At 36.0% G+C, this 18328-nt stretch overlaps 1 protein-coding gene across 11 annotated transcripts in view; it reads left to right on the top strand.

Annotated features, from left to right (window-relative positions):
• COBLL1 (cordon-bleu WH2 repeat protein like 1) overlaps positions 1-8749 on the top strand; it is a 172198-nt gene extending 163449 nt beyond the window's left edge. For 10 of the 11 annotated variants that reach the window (XM_043576926.1, XM_043576922.1, XM_043576921.1 and 7 more), the window contains 2 exons: positions 1381-1557; positions 7435-8749. In XM_043576926.1, the coding sequence (XP_043432861.1) occupies positions 1381-1557; positions 7435-7521 (264 nt within the window). In that variant the 3' untranslated portion in view covers positions 7522-8749. The remainder of the gene's footprint in view (positions 1-1380; positions 1558-7434) is intronic. The other variant, XM_043576923.1, reaches the window with a different exon arrangement.
• The last annotated feature ends 9579 nt before the right edge of the window (positions 8750-18328 follow it).

Raw genomic sequence — 18328 nt, 5'->3', positions numbered from 1 at the left:
TGACACATATAAATAATTTAAATTGAAACCAGAATTTTCAATCTCAAAATGTAATTTTCTTAATTTCACATGTTTGTTAATTCAGTGTTAACTTTTCCAGTTATATGTATGTTGACTAAAATATCATTTAACCATTATCTAACCTTAATAATTTACATAAAAGGGCATTTATTTACTTAGTGTTTGGTCAACTAAGTGTTATAATTTGCTAGATTCAAATAATATAGTCAAAGGAAAGGATGAAATTTATAGTATGAATTATGATAATCCCCATGCAATTTTTAAAAAATATTTTGTGTACTTTTACCCTGATACTGTTTAAAGAATACTTTCAGATTTGTGTGACAGTTCCAGAAGTATTTTATATTACTTTTTCAAACATTTCTAGAGTAACAGAACATTAACCATATTGCCAAGTAAAGATTTTTCCATAATTTCAAAGCAGTATTCATCTTGAAGAATATTTCTTCATGTATTTTACATTTATGTTTCTTATCTTTGATACAATGTCAGGAAGAGATGTATGATGTAGAGATTAATTCTCTACTTGGGAACAAAGCCTGCGTTTCTTCTTAGAATGGAATACCATTCCTAAACAACAGAGCTTGATTTAGATAATACAGTTTTTGAGTCATTGCCTAAGCTCTGTTTAGCTCATCTTTTGTAAAGATATTTGGCAGTTTAAAAAAGACATTTTTAAGATTATTTGATAATAGTTCCCAGTTAAATTGGTTATTAAATATTGTTTTCTAAGAAGTTTAATTAAATTTTGATTCTTAAATTTGGAAATTCCTAATGTTTTTTAGTCCATGGGCAAAATAAAGAAAACACGGTCATCACTTAGCCCCTGTGACTTCCATTAACACAAAATAAGCTATTACATGTAGCATGGTCCTTAATATTCTTTTATTAGAAGCTATGTTAGATTCAACCAATATAAAATTGTCAATTTGTCCATTCTGTTCTGTCAAAAATGATAATTTGAAAACCTAATATTTTGTAACTTTAAAAATGTGTTATTTTTTTAGCCTATGGAATTTTTTTTTTTTCTTATTATTTGGCTCTTCTGGCCAACTCCATTGGCAAAAATCGGCATTATTTGACTTAGGGACAGTAAAATTACTAGTGTATTCGTAAAACAAAGAGAGGTACCACTTTTCTTCCTTAGCCTCATAAGTTGAAGAGAAGGGAAGGTAATACCCTCATCTTCCAACTGAGCTCGGGCAGCAGAGATAACTCACTGGGGAAGGAAACAGAACTATGTCTAAAACACCAGTGTGGCAAATAGTGATTGTTTAAAAATATACTGATGATGAATTTTTTTTCATAGCCCACTGTTCAGTTGGTATTCATATAAATATTTTGCACTTATTTTTATAGGGAAATAACTCTGCACATAATGAACAGAATTCCCAAATACCATCTCCAACTGACTGCCCATCATTCATTCTTAAGAGACAAAGTTCTTTAACATTCCAAAGCTCTGACCCAGAACAGATCCGACAGAGTTTGCTCACTGCAATCCGTTCTGGAGAGGCTGCTGCCAAATTGAAAAGGGTAAGTTTTCTTTATCAGATGGGTGACAGTGGGTTTATTTTCAACATTGTCAAACTAATACTTAGGGGAAATTGTTTTCTGGCTCTTGCATCTGAATAGGGAGGATGCCAGAAGTTGCTCTTTGATGTCAAGGGTCATTTTTGAAGTATAAGCTGAAAGAGTCCAGAGTCTTACACATACTTAAAAATATGTCCGGTCTATTTTCCACAACATGGGCCAGGTGCAGAACATGGGGTTTGCTCATTATTATATAACTATATATAGAAAGTACCCTGGACTCTTATTTTAATAAATTGTATTAGCATAGCAAGAAAAATTCTTTCAGAAAGAAAATCCCTCCGTATTCCAGAAAAGCCGCACTAGCAATAGGAACGTGCAAGTTTTCAGTCCTGGCTCCCACGATGATCAAAGTCAACTACCATATGTGGGAGAATGAGGGGGTGGGGGGGCAGGTGGCTTTATAGGTTAAAAAATGTAGGGAAAATCTAGGGAATTTAGATGACACCGAAGGCAGAAAGTCTAGTCTAATAAGGCCCTGCCAAAGTGGCCAGCTCCTCCTTACGGAGATGTAGGAGAACTTTAGGAAGGGAGGTATGCTTCTTTTGGGGAGCAAATGCCAAAAAAATGTCACAGGGAATTATTTAGAGGTGAGTTTCCTCCCTCTGTTGCTTTCATCCACTCAAAGAAGTCCTACGTGGTGAAGCCTGGAGCCTGGCATCAAAACTTGGACTTCCCAGAGGCTGTAGTCTCCCTAAATGTCTTTCTTGTTCTCCCCTTAGTTGTCTTGGTTGCAAGTTCCTCAACACTCAAGACAAGAAAAGTACTCATTATTCTCCTGACTCCCTAGGCATTTCGTTTTGTGAATTCCTTCTCTAATCATTTTAGAGGCTATTTAGAGAAGAGTAAGAGACTTGTTGAGCAAAGCACTGAGCTCAACAGAAATAAAATCTGCGAAGGGACAGGAATGCTGCAAGGAGAGAAGGAAAAGGGGAGGGCATCTCGGGCACATCTCCAAGGCCAGCCCTGTCTGCGCTCACCATTTTCCTCAGTGTGTTTCAGTGGAGCCATGAGTGACGGCTGTTTTCATGGAGGGCTTGGCGCTGCCATCTGGGCAAACAAGGAGACAGGGCAAAATATTGCCTGCTGTCAGGAGTGGAGGAAACACGAGGGAATAATTCAGGAGATTAGGTTTGAATTTTGTCAAGTATTTGCAGAATCTGAATTCAGGTGCCAGGCAGAAAAAAAAAAAAAAGTTGGTGGTTTTGAGTACTGAAACTGGTATTTCACAGGTCACGACATTTATATTTTTGTGAGGAAATATACCCACGCAAATAAACTGTACATCTTCACTTAAGAAAATAGTTCTCTTTCTAATCTTGTAAATTAAGGTTCAGTTTCAAGTCAGTCACTTCTGATCTAAAGCTTTCTCAATTCTGGGCGCCTGGGTGACTCAGTTGGTAAGGCATCCGACTTCAGCTCAGGTCATGATCTCGCGGTTTGTTAGTTTGAGCCCCACGTAGGACCCTGTGTTGAGAGCTCTGGAGCCTGCTTCCAATTCTGTGTCTCCCTTTCTCTCTGTCCCTCCCCTGCTCATGTGCACACGTGTGGTCTCTCGCTCTCTCGCTCTCTCAAAAAGAAATAAGCGTTAAAAAAATGTAAAGCTTTCTCAGTTCAATAAACTTGATAAGCATTTTTTAAGCACAAAAGTACTAAACGTCCTAGATGCCGGGGATACAAAAATGAATGAAACGAAGCCTCTGCCTTCTGGGTGTTCACAGCCTGGGACTGAGAAGCAGTGACACATCAGGTCCACAGGAGAACCAAGTAGCTAGACAGAACATAACTGCAGTGCCTTTTCCTAAGTCCGTGGATAATAGTAATCAGTTCCAATGGACTAATTGCAGAAAAGAGTGCATTAAGTTGGGAATGTCTTTTAGGCCAACAGAACTGTACAGGCAAGCAGCTGTGTGCTTGGTGGTACGGGCTCTAAATTGGCAGTCTCTTCACTTATAAAACTCTCCTTGCTTCCAGAATGAGCTGGATGTGAATCAGCATAGAAAGCAGGCTCTAAATGATGATCCTATAATTGTATCCTGTTTATAAGTCATTACTTGAGGTTCCATCAAGTCTAAATTTTATCTCTCTCAGTAGGAGATTATCAATAGCCCTGAGTCTTTGTAGTGCCAGTTCCTGAATTTTGTTTAATGAAAATTCCTTACATAATCAATTTTTTTTTGCACTAAAAATGAACACAGGGTCTAGTAAAAGTCACGGAACTGACACACTATGATCAGTATTTTCACTTCTAATTATACCCTAAAAAGGTGTGTGTTGTGTACCAGGACACATTTATAAGAATATTCATGAAATATTGTTTGTAATAGCTCTAAGTAAATACAACATTAATATCCAAAAACAGAATAAATAATATATTCAAAGAATGGATTATCAAACAGCAGTAAGTTGGGCAAAGTACACCTAAACACAACAGGGCAAAGACCTATAAAAATATCTATGTGTAAAGTTTGACGGCATGCAAAACTAAATTGTATTATTTAACGATGCATGCGTAGGTGGCAATTATTTTTAAAAGCAAGGAAGTAATTATAAAAATCATGATAGGGCTACTTCCACAGGGAGAGAAAAGGCTTTGCTGGGGTTTGTAGGAGAAGGACAGGCAACACAATTTAAGAGGAAACTAAAAAACTAAGTAATCGAGATAAATGTTATCTTAATGCAAGATTTTTTAAATGTCTAAATGAAAGCAAAAACCTGTGATAAAGAAAATGTCAACATTTTAAATAAAGACAAGATCAGTAGGGAGCTGGAGCTATTCTCTTGGCCTGAGTGGTGGATTATATATACGTTTGTGTTTGTTTCCATCAGGTTGTTTATTTAAGTTCAGTGCACTCTCCTGTACATGTATTGTATTTCAAAAAATATATTGCAAAAGGAAGTAAAAATGGACACCAAAAGGCTCTGATTCCTTGTGATCTTTGCTTAAGTCCCATATTTCTATCCTGTACTGAACATTTCTCCTGGTTTGTTTTAAATTCTAACATTTCTTTTATAGAACAACAGTTATAGTGCCAAATAAAATCTTCAGTGATTTTGACAGTGGGCTTAGATTGTTCATCAGAAAATTGGCTCCAGGTTTGCCTATATTTTGGCACCCAAATGTTCAGTTTAACTCCAGGTACCAACCTGCCTTATGGCTCTGGTTCATACCCGAATAATTAACCTTCATTATAATAATTGGTTCACATTAGAACAATTATCTAGTTGATTGCTCTAGTGTAAATGTAGTCATGAACATGCCATGTTTTTTTTTTCATATTAAGATTTTTTCCACACCTTACCCCTCTTTGACCCCCATGTAGTCACAGAATTGTCTTGTCTTCCTAGTTTTAATAAATCTAGTTTACTGTTTTATAAAATGTATTTGGCATAAAGATTTATATGTGAATCAGCAGATTGTTTTCAGAGAATATGAGATTAAGTAAACTATGATCATTTACTTGTGTTGATACAAGAACTTTCTGGCTACTTTTGGTTCCTGTTGATGCTTCAGTTACTAAAGGTCATTACACTATTACAAGTAGAATATACGTTTATGAAAATAAAGTGACAAATGGTATTTAGTAGTTGATATTAACCATTTCCTCAGAATGTAAAATTTATCTTTGGCTCCATAAAAACCTGGAAGGAAGAAAGAAACCAGATAAGTCACCCAGAACTTATGGGATAAGTCGCCCAGAACTTACTGGCATTTTTATTTGTTTAATTGGTCTGCTTTTTACTCATACTTCCTTGTTTGGAATTTGTACAATCCGAGGGCTTCAGGTTGGCAGTTCTTTCCATATATATTAATAAATGACAGTTTTATAGCAAATGTTCCTTACAAGAATAAGAAAACTACAAGAATATTCCTGATATTCTTTAAACTTAAAGTTGAGACAGTCAAATAGTAGATGCTCATATTAGTAAATTCTTTAATGTTTAAAATTTTTTAATTAAAAAAAAAATCTTTATCGTAGGTGTCATATGTTCATTGTTCAAAAAATTCAAGCAACACTCTTTTACTTTATAAATGTTTATAAAAAGTTATTGTATTCCATTCAAGAAATATTCATTGATCTATACCGTGCCAGGCACTAAAATAAACATGCGGATAATGTGGCATTAAAATAGTCAAGGTTTCTGACCACACAGAATTTATAGACTAGTCTATAATAATGTCTTTTCATGCTTGAAAGTTTAGTATACAAATTTTTAAATATCAAATGAAATACCGTTTCCCCCTAAAGTAATTGCTCGTGATAGATTAAAGTGAAACCTTCCAGACCACTTTTGTAGTATATAAACATATTTAATTTTTCTGTACAAAAATAAACTCCTCTGTAAACCATTCATAAATATCTCTTTGATGTTTTCCATCTTATTACACATACACACTATTCTTTTACAGACTATGGAGTATTTGACTATATGAATGAACCATAGTTTATTTGCTCCTTGTTGGTGTACATTTCACTAGATTCTAGTTTCTCCACTCTATAAATGGTGCTACAGTAAACATCTTTTATTTGTATTAGGGTCATTGGTATGTTTTTTAAATGCTTAAAACAAAATTTGTCTCTTTTTCTTACAAAGAATTATGACCACTGCAAATTTGGCAATAATTACAAAAATAATCCCTACACACTGAAACTTTTCGTGCCAAAGTTACATAATGAAAGGTCATTACCTGTTTGTTGGCTATATTTGGAAAGGAACCCCACGTGAATACTAAACAAGGTGCAGGAGTTTTCCTTCCCCTGGTGGCAACTTTTCTTTTAGCTGTTTTAGTGTCAACCACTCTACTCCATCCTGGATTCATAGTGAAGAAAGTTGATTCGTTTCAATTACCAATCTTTGTTTTAGTAAAAGGCCATGAATGAAGCACTAGGAAATCAAATCCATACCGAATTTGCCCATTTTATTTTCCCTTTCAGGAACTTACTCTGATGCAAGGCAGAATCTGTGGCCTTTTGTACTCCAGTTCTCTTGTGATAATGTTTGGTTAAGAATCTATTCAAATTATAACTAGACATTAACCATTTTTTAAAAGTATTGTCATATTTTATGTATAATATTTCAAAATATTATACCTATTTACTATCCAGAATCCAGATGATTTTTTAAAACATTCTTCTAAATGTTAGAATTTCAAGCTATTTAGGAAATTCTTAGTGTATTTCATTCACTTACCATTTGTAAATAGGGGACTTTGCCATAGAATCTTGGAATTTCGGAGTTTATTTATTGGGAGGAAGAAAACTACTTTTCATTCTGCAATTGTTTTGACATAACACTCTTAGATTTGACTTTTTTAGCCCTTCAAATGACAGCATTTTAAAAACCAAAGCTGTATTTTCTTATAAACAAGGAGTACCTGGGGAGGGGAACGTCAAGTTAATATATACCATCAATACAAAAATTCTTTGTTTTGTGGAATTCGCTTTATTTTTCTACATTTTCCAAGGCAGCTTTGAGGAGCCAGAATTAACCTAGCAAAAATTGCTCTTCAACAGCTTGGCCTGCAGTCTGTTTGTGCTCTTGTCCTTTGAGTTGATTTGGTAATTTTGTGAAGGCTAAGATGTGTTAATGGATTATTTAACTTGTTTGTTGTGGAAATAACAACTCTCTCATTTTTAATTTTATGGTAGAGTGAACATTTATTCTTAATCATTTGTGATTTATTGAATACGGAACACTAAATATTATCGCTTACAATTATACAGAAGTTCAAAAGTGGTAATTGTTGAAAACTAAAAATTAGATAGCTGTGCCATTTTCACTTGATGGGTGCAAACTGTGCTTCTTTCTTTCTCTTAGGTTACTGTTCCATCAAATACAATATCTGTGAATGGAAGGTCAAGACTCAGCCATTCCATGTCCCCTGATGCCCAGGATGGTCATTAAATGTGCCCTGTCGCAATGCACTTCACCACCTCTGTTTCACAGAACAATGTCATGCTGATGGAGAATGTTGGCCAATGTATATCCAGATGTACACTAATATATTGTCTATTAAAGTGTAAGAATTTGTGTTGTGGCTTTTAATGCCAAAAGAAGAATTACAGAATTTATAAGTTATAATATTTTGGGCCTTTTTTTTTTTTTTGCCTTAAAAGCTGACTATGCTGCTTTAGAACTTTAAGACAAGGTGTTAATGACTTTCATTTTTCTCAAATGAGACTTCATCACCTTTTGTGGATTTCACTTACTGACACATTCTCTACAATGGTGACTTAGACAAAAGAATAAATTAAGATTCATAGACTTGTATTTGTGTGACACATAAAAAAGTAGGCAAATGTAGATCTGACATTTGCTGCCTCAATGTTACAGTTTAATTGGAATTGTTTATAAGTTATATTAAAGTGTATTTTGGCTGAAAGTATGATCTAGAGATCTAAGAATATCAAATAAGTATATTTGGTTCGACAGTTCATTTAAACGATGAATCACTTAGTGTGCAAGCCTTATCTTGTGTGTTCTTTATGTAATTACAAAATCAATGTCAAATTTATGGGAAGCTTATAATATTTTAATATTTTATTAACATGGAACATTTGTTTTTTTAATCTTTAGAACTTAAATTGCACAAGGAACATTTTAAATATTTTTTTGTATATAATCATGACATTGTTGTCACACAGATATTATATATTTTATGTGCCAGAAGCCTTAGAAATCTTATGAAAATGTTGGTCTATATTGACAGTTATTTCACATTTGATATGTAGTGAGGAATAGGGGTTAGTATATGTCCATATTGGAGAACTTCAAAGACTACTTGGAGGTTCCAGAAATCTTTGTTTTAATTAAAATAAAATGATAAAGTCATTATGTAGTTCAGATGCTAATATTCTAAATAATATATATATATATATATATATATATATACATTCAAGCTAAAACTATTAAGCCAAACAATGCCTAATTTGTTGGCTTATAACTGTATTGGGGTCTAGAGCTCATTCATGTTCTAGTCCTACTTTAAGAATCGAATTGCTCATTTATTCTCAAAGCTTTGTCAAACAAGTTGATGTTAAGTTGGTTTTCACTAAATTAGCTCTTGGGATGTCTGCCTCTTTGGACGATATGTTGATTTTTTCAATGTTTAATAAAAGCAAGTTATATGTTTGGTTTGTGTCAACCAGCATATTTATGAATTTCACCTGACAACCGTATCTTTATCAGCCAGTAAACAAGTCATAGTAAAACCTATCATTCATCAGGGCTCTCTAGTGTACATGTGAGCCCATACAAACTCCAAAGTGCACAATCTAAGCATCTAACATGCTTAGACTAGTTCCTGATACATGGCAGATACACATTAAATGTTAAATGTTACTGTTATTTCCTTAAATCAGACTTGAAGAGACCCTAATATATGGAAACTTATGTTATTATAAACCAGTAGGGAAAGGAGTGACTTTTTAAAAAATTGTTTGATTATCCACTTGGAAAAAAGTTAATTTGGATCCCTACTTCAAATCATAAACAAGTATATTTGAGTTGGATTAAAGTGACTTTTAAAAGTAATATTTTAAAACTTAAGTGAATATACTCAACATTTTTTCAGACCTTAGCATGGGAAAAGTTATTTAAATAAGACACAAAGGGACATTCGTAAAAGATGTAAATTTAAATCTATTAAAATTTAAGGCACATGCACATTAAGTACTATAAAAGTGAAAACATAAGCCACAAGAATGTTAATATATATATTATGTATATAATATATATGTTATAAAAATTCCTAAATCTCATGAAATACTACAATAGAAATATGCACATGCTGCAAAAACAAAAATATTTCTAAATTTTTTTAATGTTTATTTTTGAGAGAGAGAGAGAGAGAAAGAGAGAGGCAGAGTGAGAGCGGGGGAAGGACAGAGAGAGACAGAGACACAGAATCCGAAGCAGGCTTCAGCCTCTGAGCTGTCAGCATAAAGCCCAACGCGGGGCTTGAACTCACGAGCTGTGAGATCGTGACCTGAGCCAAAGTTGGACACTTCACCGAATGAGCCACACAGGCGCCCCCACGAAAGGTAGATTTCTTACAAGAGTGAATCTGAAAGGCCAGAAACATATGGGAAAAATACTGTTCACTACTCAAGGAAGTTTTAGTTAAAAACATAAGGATGTACTATATCACACCCATCAAATTAGCAACAATGTAAGTTTCAAAATAGCAAGTGTTGTCAAGGACAGCAAAGCAGTGGAACTCTCGCTGTTGGTGGGAAAATACACTGGCACAACCATCAAATTTACCATAGCGAATAAAGACTTATTACCATGTTACCTTTAAAAAGTGCTTATGCATGTGCATAAGGAGACATGAACAAAAATGGTCATGGCAGCCTTGCGTATAACAGCTGAGGGGAGTCCCAACTGGCACTCAACATTGATCGTACATTCATATGATAGCCTTCTGTACAACAGTCAAAATGTGCAAACCAGAGTTATGTATGTCGACATGGATGCTGCTCAAAAATGAGCAAGAAAAGCAGGTTGTGGAGCACTGCATGTTTTCTGATACGAGTTATATGCAAAATGATAACCATATATTACAGCTGTATGCGTAGAAAAAAAATACACAGTTTTGCTAGTGCGTACCAAGAAATGAGTGCTGGGTTGGGGAGATTTACAGGTGTCATCAATTGTGTTTGTAGTATTTTATTTTATAAACTGCAGTTTGAAAACAAGTACATTTGACCCTTGAATAACATGGGGATTCGGAGAGCCAATCCCCCACACAGTCGAAAATCCACATGTAACTCTGGGCTCCCTCAAATCTTCATAGCCTGCTGTTGACTGGAAGCCTCACTGAGAACATAAACAGTTGATTAACACATATTTTGTATGTTATATGTATTATATACTGTAATTTTACAATAAGGCCAAAGAAAAGAAAATGTTACTAAGAAAAGCGTAAGGAAGAGAATACGTTTACAGTACTATACTGATAAAAATCCACATAAGAGTGGGCCCAAGCAATTCAAACCCATTTGTCAAGGGTCAACTGTACTTTTGTGACTCCAGATTTTAGCATACTTGAAGAAGTTCATAATTAAAATATTTGTTAAAGATCACATAGTACTTAAGGGGCTATATGTATGAACCATTAATACACTTACATTCTGAAAAGACGGCATTATCCACACCGTTTCAGGAGAAAAACATGCTTCCCTCTCTACTTGATTGGGAAAGAAATTTGAGACAGGTGGTTTTCACCAGCCATATCCTCAAGTAATAGCAGAAGTAAGATACAGAAACCAATTTGAAACCAATTTTCTAGTTTCATATTTAATGTTGGGCACCTAGGCATTTTGCTTTTGCTTTCCCCAATCAGGCTATTTCTTTATACTACATATTTTTAAATTATCCACATTCTACATAAATCATAGGATACAAAATGAAATACTCTCTTCTCTGCTCCAGCATCCCACTCCCCTCTCTAGAGATAACCACTGTTAATGTTTTGATATAAATCCCTCTATAGATAGACACATTTGCATCCAATACGTTTATACCCAATACAGATGGGTGTATTTATACCCGATACATACATATATATATATATATATATATATATATCAAATACATTCATGCTTTTTTGTTTTTGTTTTTGATTTTTTGGTTTTTTCTTGTCATTACTGTTTTCAGCATTAAAAAGGCCCTCTAATACCATTTAGCAAGTTCCCTTTTACACCAGCAGAGTTCTGGAAGAAATGTTTGCACACAGAGACTTACCCTATCATATTTCAGTTCACATTTCTCCTATTGACTTGTTTCTTGCTGTGGTACACAGCTCTACCTAAAGTCAAGATACCTAGGCTCAGATCACGCGTCTGCCACTTCCAAGTTACGGGATCTTGGGCAAATTATTTTCTCTGTGCCTCATTTTAACCTCTGAAAAACTGCATTAACAAAATACCTTCCTCATGAGATTGTAAGGAATAAATGAATTTTAAAAGAGTTTGGCACACAATTTATTTTTAAAGCTATTTATTTTTAGTACTATTAGTGAACAGGTATTATTTATCTAATATCTTCCCCATCCTTCTGAAGGGTGACCCTCCCTCCCATTTTAAGGCCCAATCTAGCCTTGACCACCAGGTATTGGCAACAGGACCCATACTCTGCCACCTGATCCAAGTCCTTGAATGACACCAGGCTTTTTTCTTGAGACCTGAAGTTTGAAACCAAAAGAGTTCCAACTGACGCAATTATGTGTCGTGTGCCAGTTCATCTCCTACCCACTACCAGTAGGGACAATAAATGTAAAAAGAGCTGAGAATCAGACTCATCATTTTTACTATCTATGGATTCTGATAAAGAAAAACCTTGCAATTAGAGGTCACAATGAAGATTTCTATGGGCAGAATGTTTTCTTCTTCAGTCACTGTTGGTGTCAAAATAGCTCATTTATTTGGCACTTTAGTTCTACATAATTTTTATATCATTGACCTACATATGGAACAAAACAGTACACAGAGAGACTGCTACTTTACAACGGTCAGACAAGTGGCAGATTCCCACCTCTAGTTTTCAGTATGCACTTTCTGATTGCCAAACTTTGCAAACCATGAAGAAAACGTGCTAGGCTTCAGGGGACACCAACATAGTAATCTACTTCTTCTGTATCTTTAGTTGGTCTTCCTTTTCAGTGTCACCACTTTCTTATAAGGTTTCGTTTTTAACACCTCAGACTCTTCACATGGATGGGTATATTTTGTTTATGGCAAGTATAATGCCACCATGTGCTCCCTCCAAAGAACTTTTCTGACAGGTATTTTGAGAGAAATTGTGAAACACTCCAGTAATTTGTGTGGAACTGTTGGCATTTCTGCTTCACAAACTGGAGAAATTTATTTGGAAGTCTTGCAAAATTTCTCCTCTTGGAGAAAGAAAAGTGCTACAATTCCAAACTTAGAGTTTTCAAAACAAGCCATTTCTTTACTTTCCAACTTATTCTTATGTCCCTACCCACCCTTGTTCCTCGTGGTAGACCATCATGGTGGCCCCAATTCTTTATCTCACCTGCATCCACACCTTTTGCTGTTTGCGCTTTCTCTCACTAAAGAGACAAAGCCATTTCCCTGCCCTTAGAAGTAGGTTCTGTGACTAATACAATGAGGTGAAAATGACTGCACCAGTTCAGATTTCTGCATGCGTTTGCGTGTTTCTCCCTGTGCGTGTAAAGTCGCTCTGAGAAAGCCATCTCTGAGCTTGCTGGATGGTCCTCAGAAGAGAATGACGTGCGTGGAGCAGAGCTACCAACTAAGGCCAGCCTAGAGCTTCTCTAGCAACTCCAGCCAAGATCGACAGGGCCACGTGGCCACCACCACTCCCCCCGTCCCCCCCAACTGACGCTGATGTGTGACCCATAAATGCTACCCATGAGCGAGGCCTCAGGTTTCATGATTGGTGGGTATACAGAATTAATGTGGCAATAGATGCAATACATACTCTTAAGCAAACTCATACACATAGGACTTTAACACTAGTCATAAATTCATTCAATCTGTTTAGGTCCACATGCCCTATTTTCCCCAGAGTCCTCGCAGACTATTTTAGTTACTAAGTCCAACACAAATATACCTCAGACACTCTCTAACTCCCAACTAGTTCAAAAACAATTCGAGCTTAACCATTCCTTTATTTATGGTGCAGAAATACTTTCTCCCTTTCTCTATCTTTCTCTCTCATTTTATCCTCAGACCTGTGAGCATGAGAGCCCAAATATCAAAGAGATCCACAGGCCCCTCAAAAGCTCCCTGGACTCATCTATTTCACAAAGTTGCCAGACAAAAATACAGATTTCCCAGTGAAATTTGAATTTCAGATAAATAACGAATTACTTTTCAGTATAGTATGTCCCATGCAACATTTGGGTTATACTTACACTAAAAAAAATTTAATAATTTATCTGAAATTCAAATTTAACTAGATGTCTTGTGTGTTTCTTTGCTAAATCTGGCAACCCTACCATTTCATGAAAATTTGGAAGGAGTAAACGCAAGCAAGAGGGAGTATGTACGCTGCGGGGGAAAAGAGAAAGGGCAGCCCTAGCCCTAAGTCAAGAAACCAAGAAGTGGCATTATGGAAGAGAGTAGCCCAATCTATGTTCTCTTCGATAGTTCACCATCTGAAAAACTCTCCTATAATGAATGGGGAAAAAAGGGTTCATTAAAGAGTTCACAGTGAAGTAACCCTTCGGGTGACTTCCTCCCCACCCCCCCCTTTTGGGTGACTTCTGTTGGTGGGTTTTAGATACCTTCAAATCATCAGGAAGTTAGATGCATAACAATTCTAAAGTCCTCATTAACCTCTGCATTATTTTTATGATAATTAACAGAACAATTGTTAAATCTAGGTGGGAGGTATGTGAATTATACATGACTTTCACTTTTCCTGTATGTTTGAGATTATTAACACTAGAGATGGAAAATGAATTTTTGAGATACTCCTGTTACAGCAACCAGCTGCACCACACACCCGTGGGGATGAGAGATTTAATTTTGGGTCATTTGTTTCCCTTTCACCAATTAAGAATTTTAGGCAGGGGCACCTGGGTGGCTCCATCGGTTGAGCGTCTGACTTTGGCTCAGGCCATGATCTCACAGTCTATGAATTCAAGCCCCACGTCGGGCTCTGCGCTGACAGCTCAGAGCCTGGGGCCTGCTTCGGATTCTGTGTCTCCCTCTCACCCTGTCCCTCCCCACTCAAGTTGTCTCTGTCTCTCAAAAACGAATAAATGTTAAAAAAATTTTTTTTACACAAGTCAGGGAAGATGATAGAATGCAAGTATTCATTTGACAAGAGCAACTTGCTGTTAGTAAAGTTTATTGAAGAGTTAGATGGTTAAGTCTTAAAACCATGCACTCCAAGGTGTGATTAAACACAGCATTATTTGTAAGAGGGAGGAGAGAAGTTGGGAAAATCAAATGTGTTAAGTACCAGGTGTGCACCACTAATCTGCTAGGTGATCTTTGAGGTAAATTTTATCATCCCATTTTACACATCAGCTGAAAGCATCTAAGGAATTCCCTCCCCTAAGGTGGTGCTGAGGTTAAAAACAGATATTTGAATGGGTGATGGGCATTGAGGAGGGCACTTGTCAGGATGAGCACTGGGTGTTGTACGTAAGCGACGAATCGCAGGAATCTACCCCCGAAACCAAGAGCACACTGCATACACTGTATGTTAGCTAACTTGACAATAAATTATATTAAAAAATAAAATAAAATAGGTTTATCACTAGAAAATGAGCAACGACAACAAACCCAGATATTTGATTCCATGGCCCTCATTTTTTGCATTATACTCCGCTGCCTTTTTCCAGTTATAAATTTGTATTTGAATAATCAATCACCACCAAGTTGTTTTTTTTTCTTTACAACAACTTATCTTTTCTAGAATACATCCCTAGAGCCTTTGTCACCTGACCTCTAGTGCCTAAAATTGGGAAAAATCAAAATGCAGTACCAATATTTTTTGAGAACAATTATTCTGCCATTTTGAAACTAGGCTGTTAATTTGTACTAGATGTTGTGACTCATCTGAACTAAATATTAATTGAACACCTCGTAGAACTGTGAGAGGTACTTTAGAAGAGAATGGCCCTTGCCCTCAAGGAGTTTAGAATCTAAGCCAGAGAGATTGGCACAGGGGTAGAAATATGGAGTAATACAATTCAACAGTGCAGGAGATGTCCCAAAAGAAGATCTGTTAGATGTAAGAGGCAGTGAAGTCTTTATGATGTAAAGAAGGATCATGATCTTGACTTCCAAAGATGGGTAGGAGCTGGTAATGTAAATACAGGAAGCTGTCCAAGCTGGAAATGGGAGCATAGACTCTGAGAGTCGTATGCATATGGTGAGTTTTGTTAACAGAGCTTCCATTATTTGAGAGTGCAAGTTTGTTCATTTATTCAATGAGCATTTGTTGACCATTTTCTTTCTACCAGGCACTAAGCAAAGTGATAAGGAAACAAAGATAACTAAGACACAATTATAGTCTCTAAGAATTATAAACTAGTGAGAGTTCATGAAACATAAAAGAAAAAGCTGCTAGAAATTTATGTTGCCCATTTTCCCACTAGGTCATTTGTCTCTTTCTTTTTGATTTTTGGGAATTTTTCATATATTGTTGATACTAGCCATTGTTCATTACATGCATTGCAAATATCTTTTTCATACTTGTGGTTTATTGTTTCCTATTCTTTAAGTCGTGTTTTTAATGAAAAAATCTTATCAAAGTACTTGAGCATATTAGTACTTTCTTTTATGGTTAGGATTTTTTTTAATCATCTTTAAAAAATCCTTCCCCACCTTAAGGTCAGAAAAGGGTATTCACTGGCATTTTTTTTCTGAAAACAGTAAAGTTATCAAGGTCTGAATGCATTTGAAGTTGATTTTTTGTATGGTGTGAGACAGCAATCTATTTTCTGTTTTGCCATCTGTAAGAAGAGTTTGTATTTTCATGTCTATTTGTTAAATGACCATGCCTTTCCCCAGGGACCTGCCACACTGTGTCCACCATTTTTGAAGTTCCCTTAATGAATGAGTCTCTTTGGGGGCTCATTTCTCTTCTTCTGTCGGTCAAGATGTGTATTGCTGCACTGGTATCACATTCTTTTCATTACTATAGCTTTATAACAAGCCTTCATATATTGAAGGAGAGTTACACCTTTTTCTTCTCCTTCAGAAATGTGTTGGCCATTCTTGACTCTGCTCTTCCATTTAAATTTTAGAATAAACTTGTTAAGCTTTGCAATACAAGAATGGGAATTTTACGGAAGAGTTGATGTGTCTGGCTAATAAACATGAAAAATAGTTCAGCTTCATCAGTAATCGAGGGAATACACATCAAAACCACAAGGAGATACCATTTGAACCTATTGGCATAAATGCAGAAGTTTAACAACACTAAGTTGTGGAAAGGATAGACCAACAGACTCTCTTTTCCACTGCCGTTGGGAGTGTAAATTGGTACAAATACTTCGCAAAACAGAATGGAATTATACAATGTTTAACATTTGCATATACCCTTTTACCTCTCTAGATCCAGTGTCCAGCCTTCTCCACCCTTCTCTGTATTCTTAGAAGCTGGTCTTTGTAGACTTTCATCAGCGGGTTCTCTTGCATTCTGGCTTCTGGTTGGGTTCAGCCAATGGGAGATCCTGGCACAACACTGGACAGAAGGGTACGGAGTGAGGTCAGGGTTTTCAGTGAGATCAGCTCCCTTTCTGCCAGACTGTTTGGCTGAAAAAAGCGAGACCTCTGTTGGGCAATCCCCCTCCTAAAGCTGTAGCTGCCCCTTTTAGGCTTGAATAATCACTTCCTCCCCTTGCCTCTTCAGGGACAGAGATTGTTATGGCTCCTGCCCTTGCTAGTTCTAGGGTGCTTCATCATCCCATAATAGCTCCTTTCTTAAACTTTCCTCAATTACACAATTTGATCTTGTTCATGCCAGGATCCTTATTGGTACAACCTAAAACTCAACAACTCCAATGTCGGGCATATACCCAAGAGAAACCAGAGCAGGAATGCTTTCCAGGAGACGTGTTTAAGAATGTCTGCAATACACTTTGCACACTTTAGTAACGTCCAAAAAAAAAAAAAAAAAAAGGAATAACCCCAAAGCCAATTGCGATATGTTTGCCCAATAAAGTCTCATACAAAAGTGAAAATTGATTAGTTATAACTACATACAATAACACAAATGAGTCTTAGTAACCAAATGTTAAAGAGAAAAAAATTGACGCAAGCTATAGATGGCAATAGATAGCATAATAATCTTTTTATAAAATTAAAGGTCTACATATAAATATATGTACATATATGTGCTAAAATTTTTAAAACGTGAGGCATGAAAAACACCAAATTTAGAACAATGGTTACCTCTGAGAGGGAGAAAGAAGGGATTAGGGAAGGCAAGGAGCACATGGTAAATTATTGGTAATATTTTATTATTCTAGTCTATGAACTGGATGATGGATCCCAGGGTTAAAATTAGCTAATAAAATGGCTAAATAAAAACAAATGTGCCCTTAATTACTGTTAAAAATCAGGTTTAGAAACTCTGGAATTCCAGGCTAAGATTTTAAGGTTTATTCTCTAAATAATGTCCTGAGGTTTTTGAGCAGAAAGATGATGTGATTATACATTGAAGTTAATCTGTCAGAAGTGGACAAAAGCAGAAACTCAGAAGTTGATGATCCTTTGCCCAAATCCAAGTGTGAAATGATGGCATGCAGGCCCTAGAGTCATGGCAGTGGCCTCAGAAGAGAAGAGGAAGGAAAGAGAGGCAGGGCTAACAACTGATAATATTTTTGGTGGAAACACAGGAAGCGAAAACAGGAGAGGTCTGAAATATGGGCCAAGAGTTAATAATCCAGGATAGACTTTCCAAACCAGAATTTGTAAATTTTAATTATTGTCTTTTAAGGAGATATGAAGAATTTTAGATCATTTGATGCTGTAATAGCTAAAAGTGTACTGAATGCCTCCATGTCTTAGGAAGAGTCCCAGTCCTTACAATTTACTGGGAACTGAACACAAGAGCAAAGCTGTGACATTCTAAGTCACTTTTGTTTTTTGTTTTGTTTTTTAAATTTTTTTTTTTTTTTTTTGGAGAGAAAGCAAGCGGGGGAGGGGCAGTCAGAGACGGAGACAGAAGATCCAAAGCAAGTGAGCTCTGTGCGGAGAGC

This window comes from Prionailurus bengalensis, chromosome C1, assembly GCF_016509475.1.
Source record: "Prionailurus bengalensis isolate Pbe53 chromosome C1, Fcat_Pben_1.1_paternal_pri, whole genome shotgun sequence".
Lineage (NCBI taxonomy): Eukaryota > Metazoa > Chordata > Mammalia > Carnivora > Felidae > Prionailurus > Prionailurus bengalensis.
Note: the sequence above shows the minus strand (reverse complement) of the source record. Positions and strands in the feature narration are given on the sequence as shown.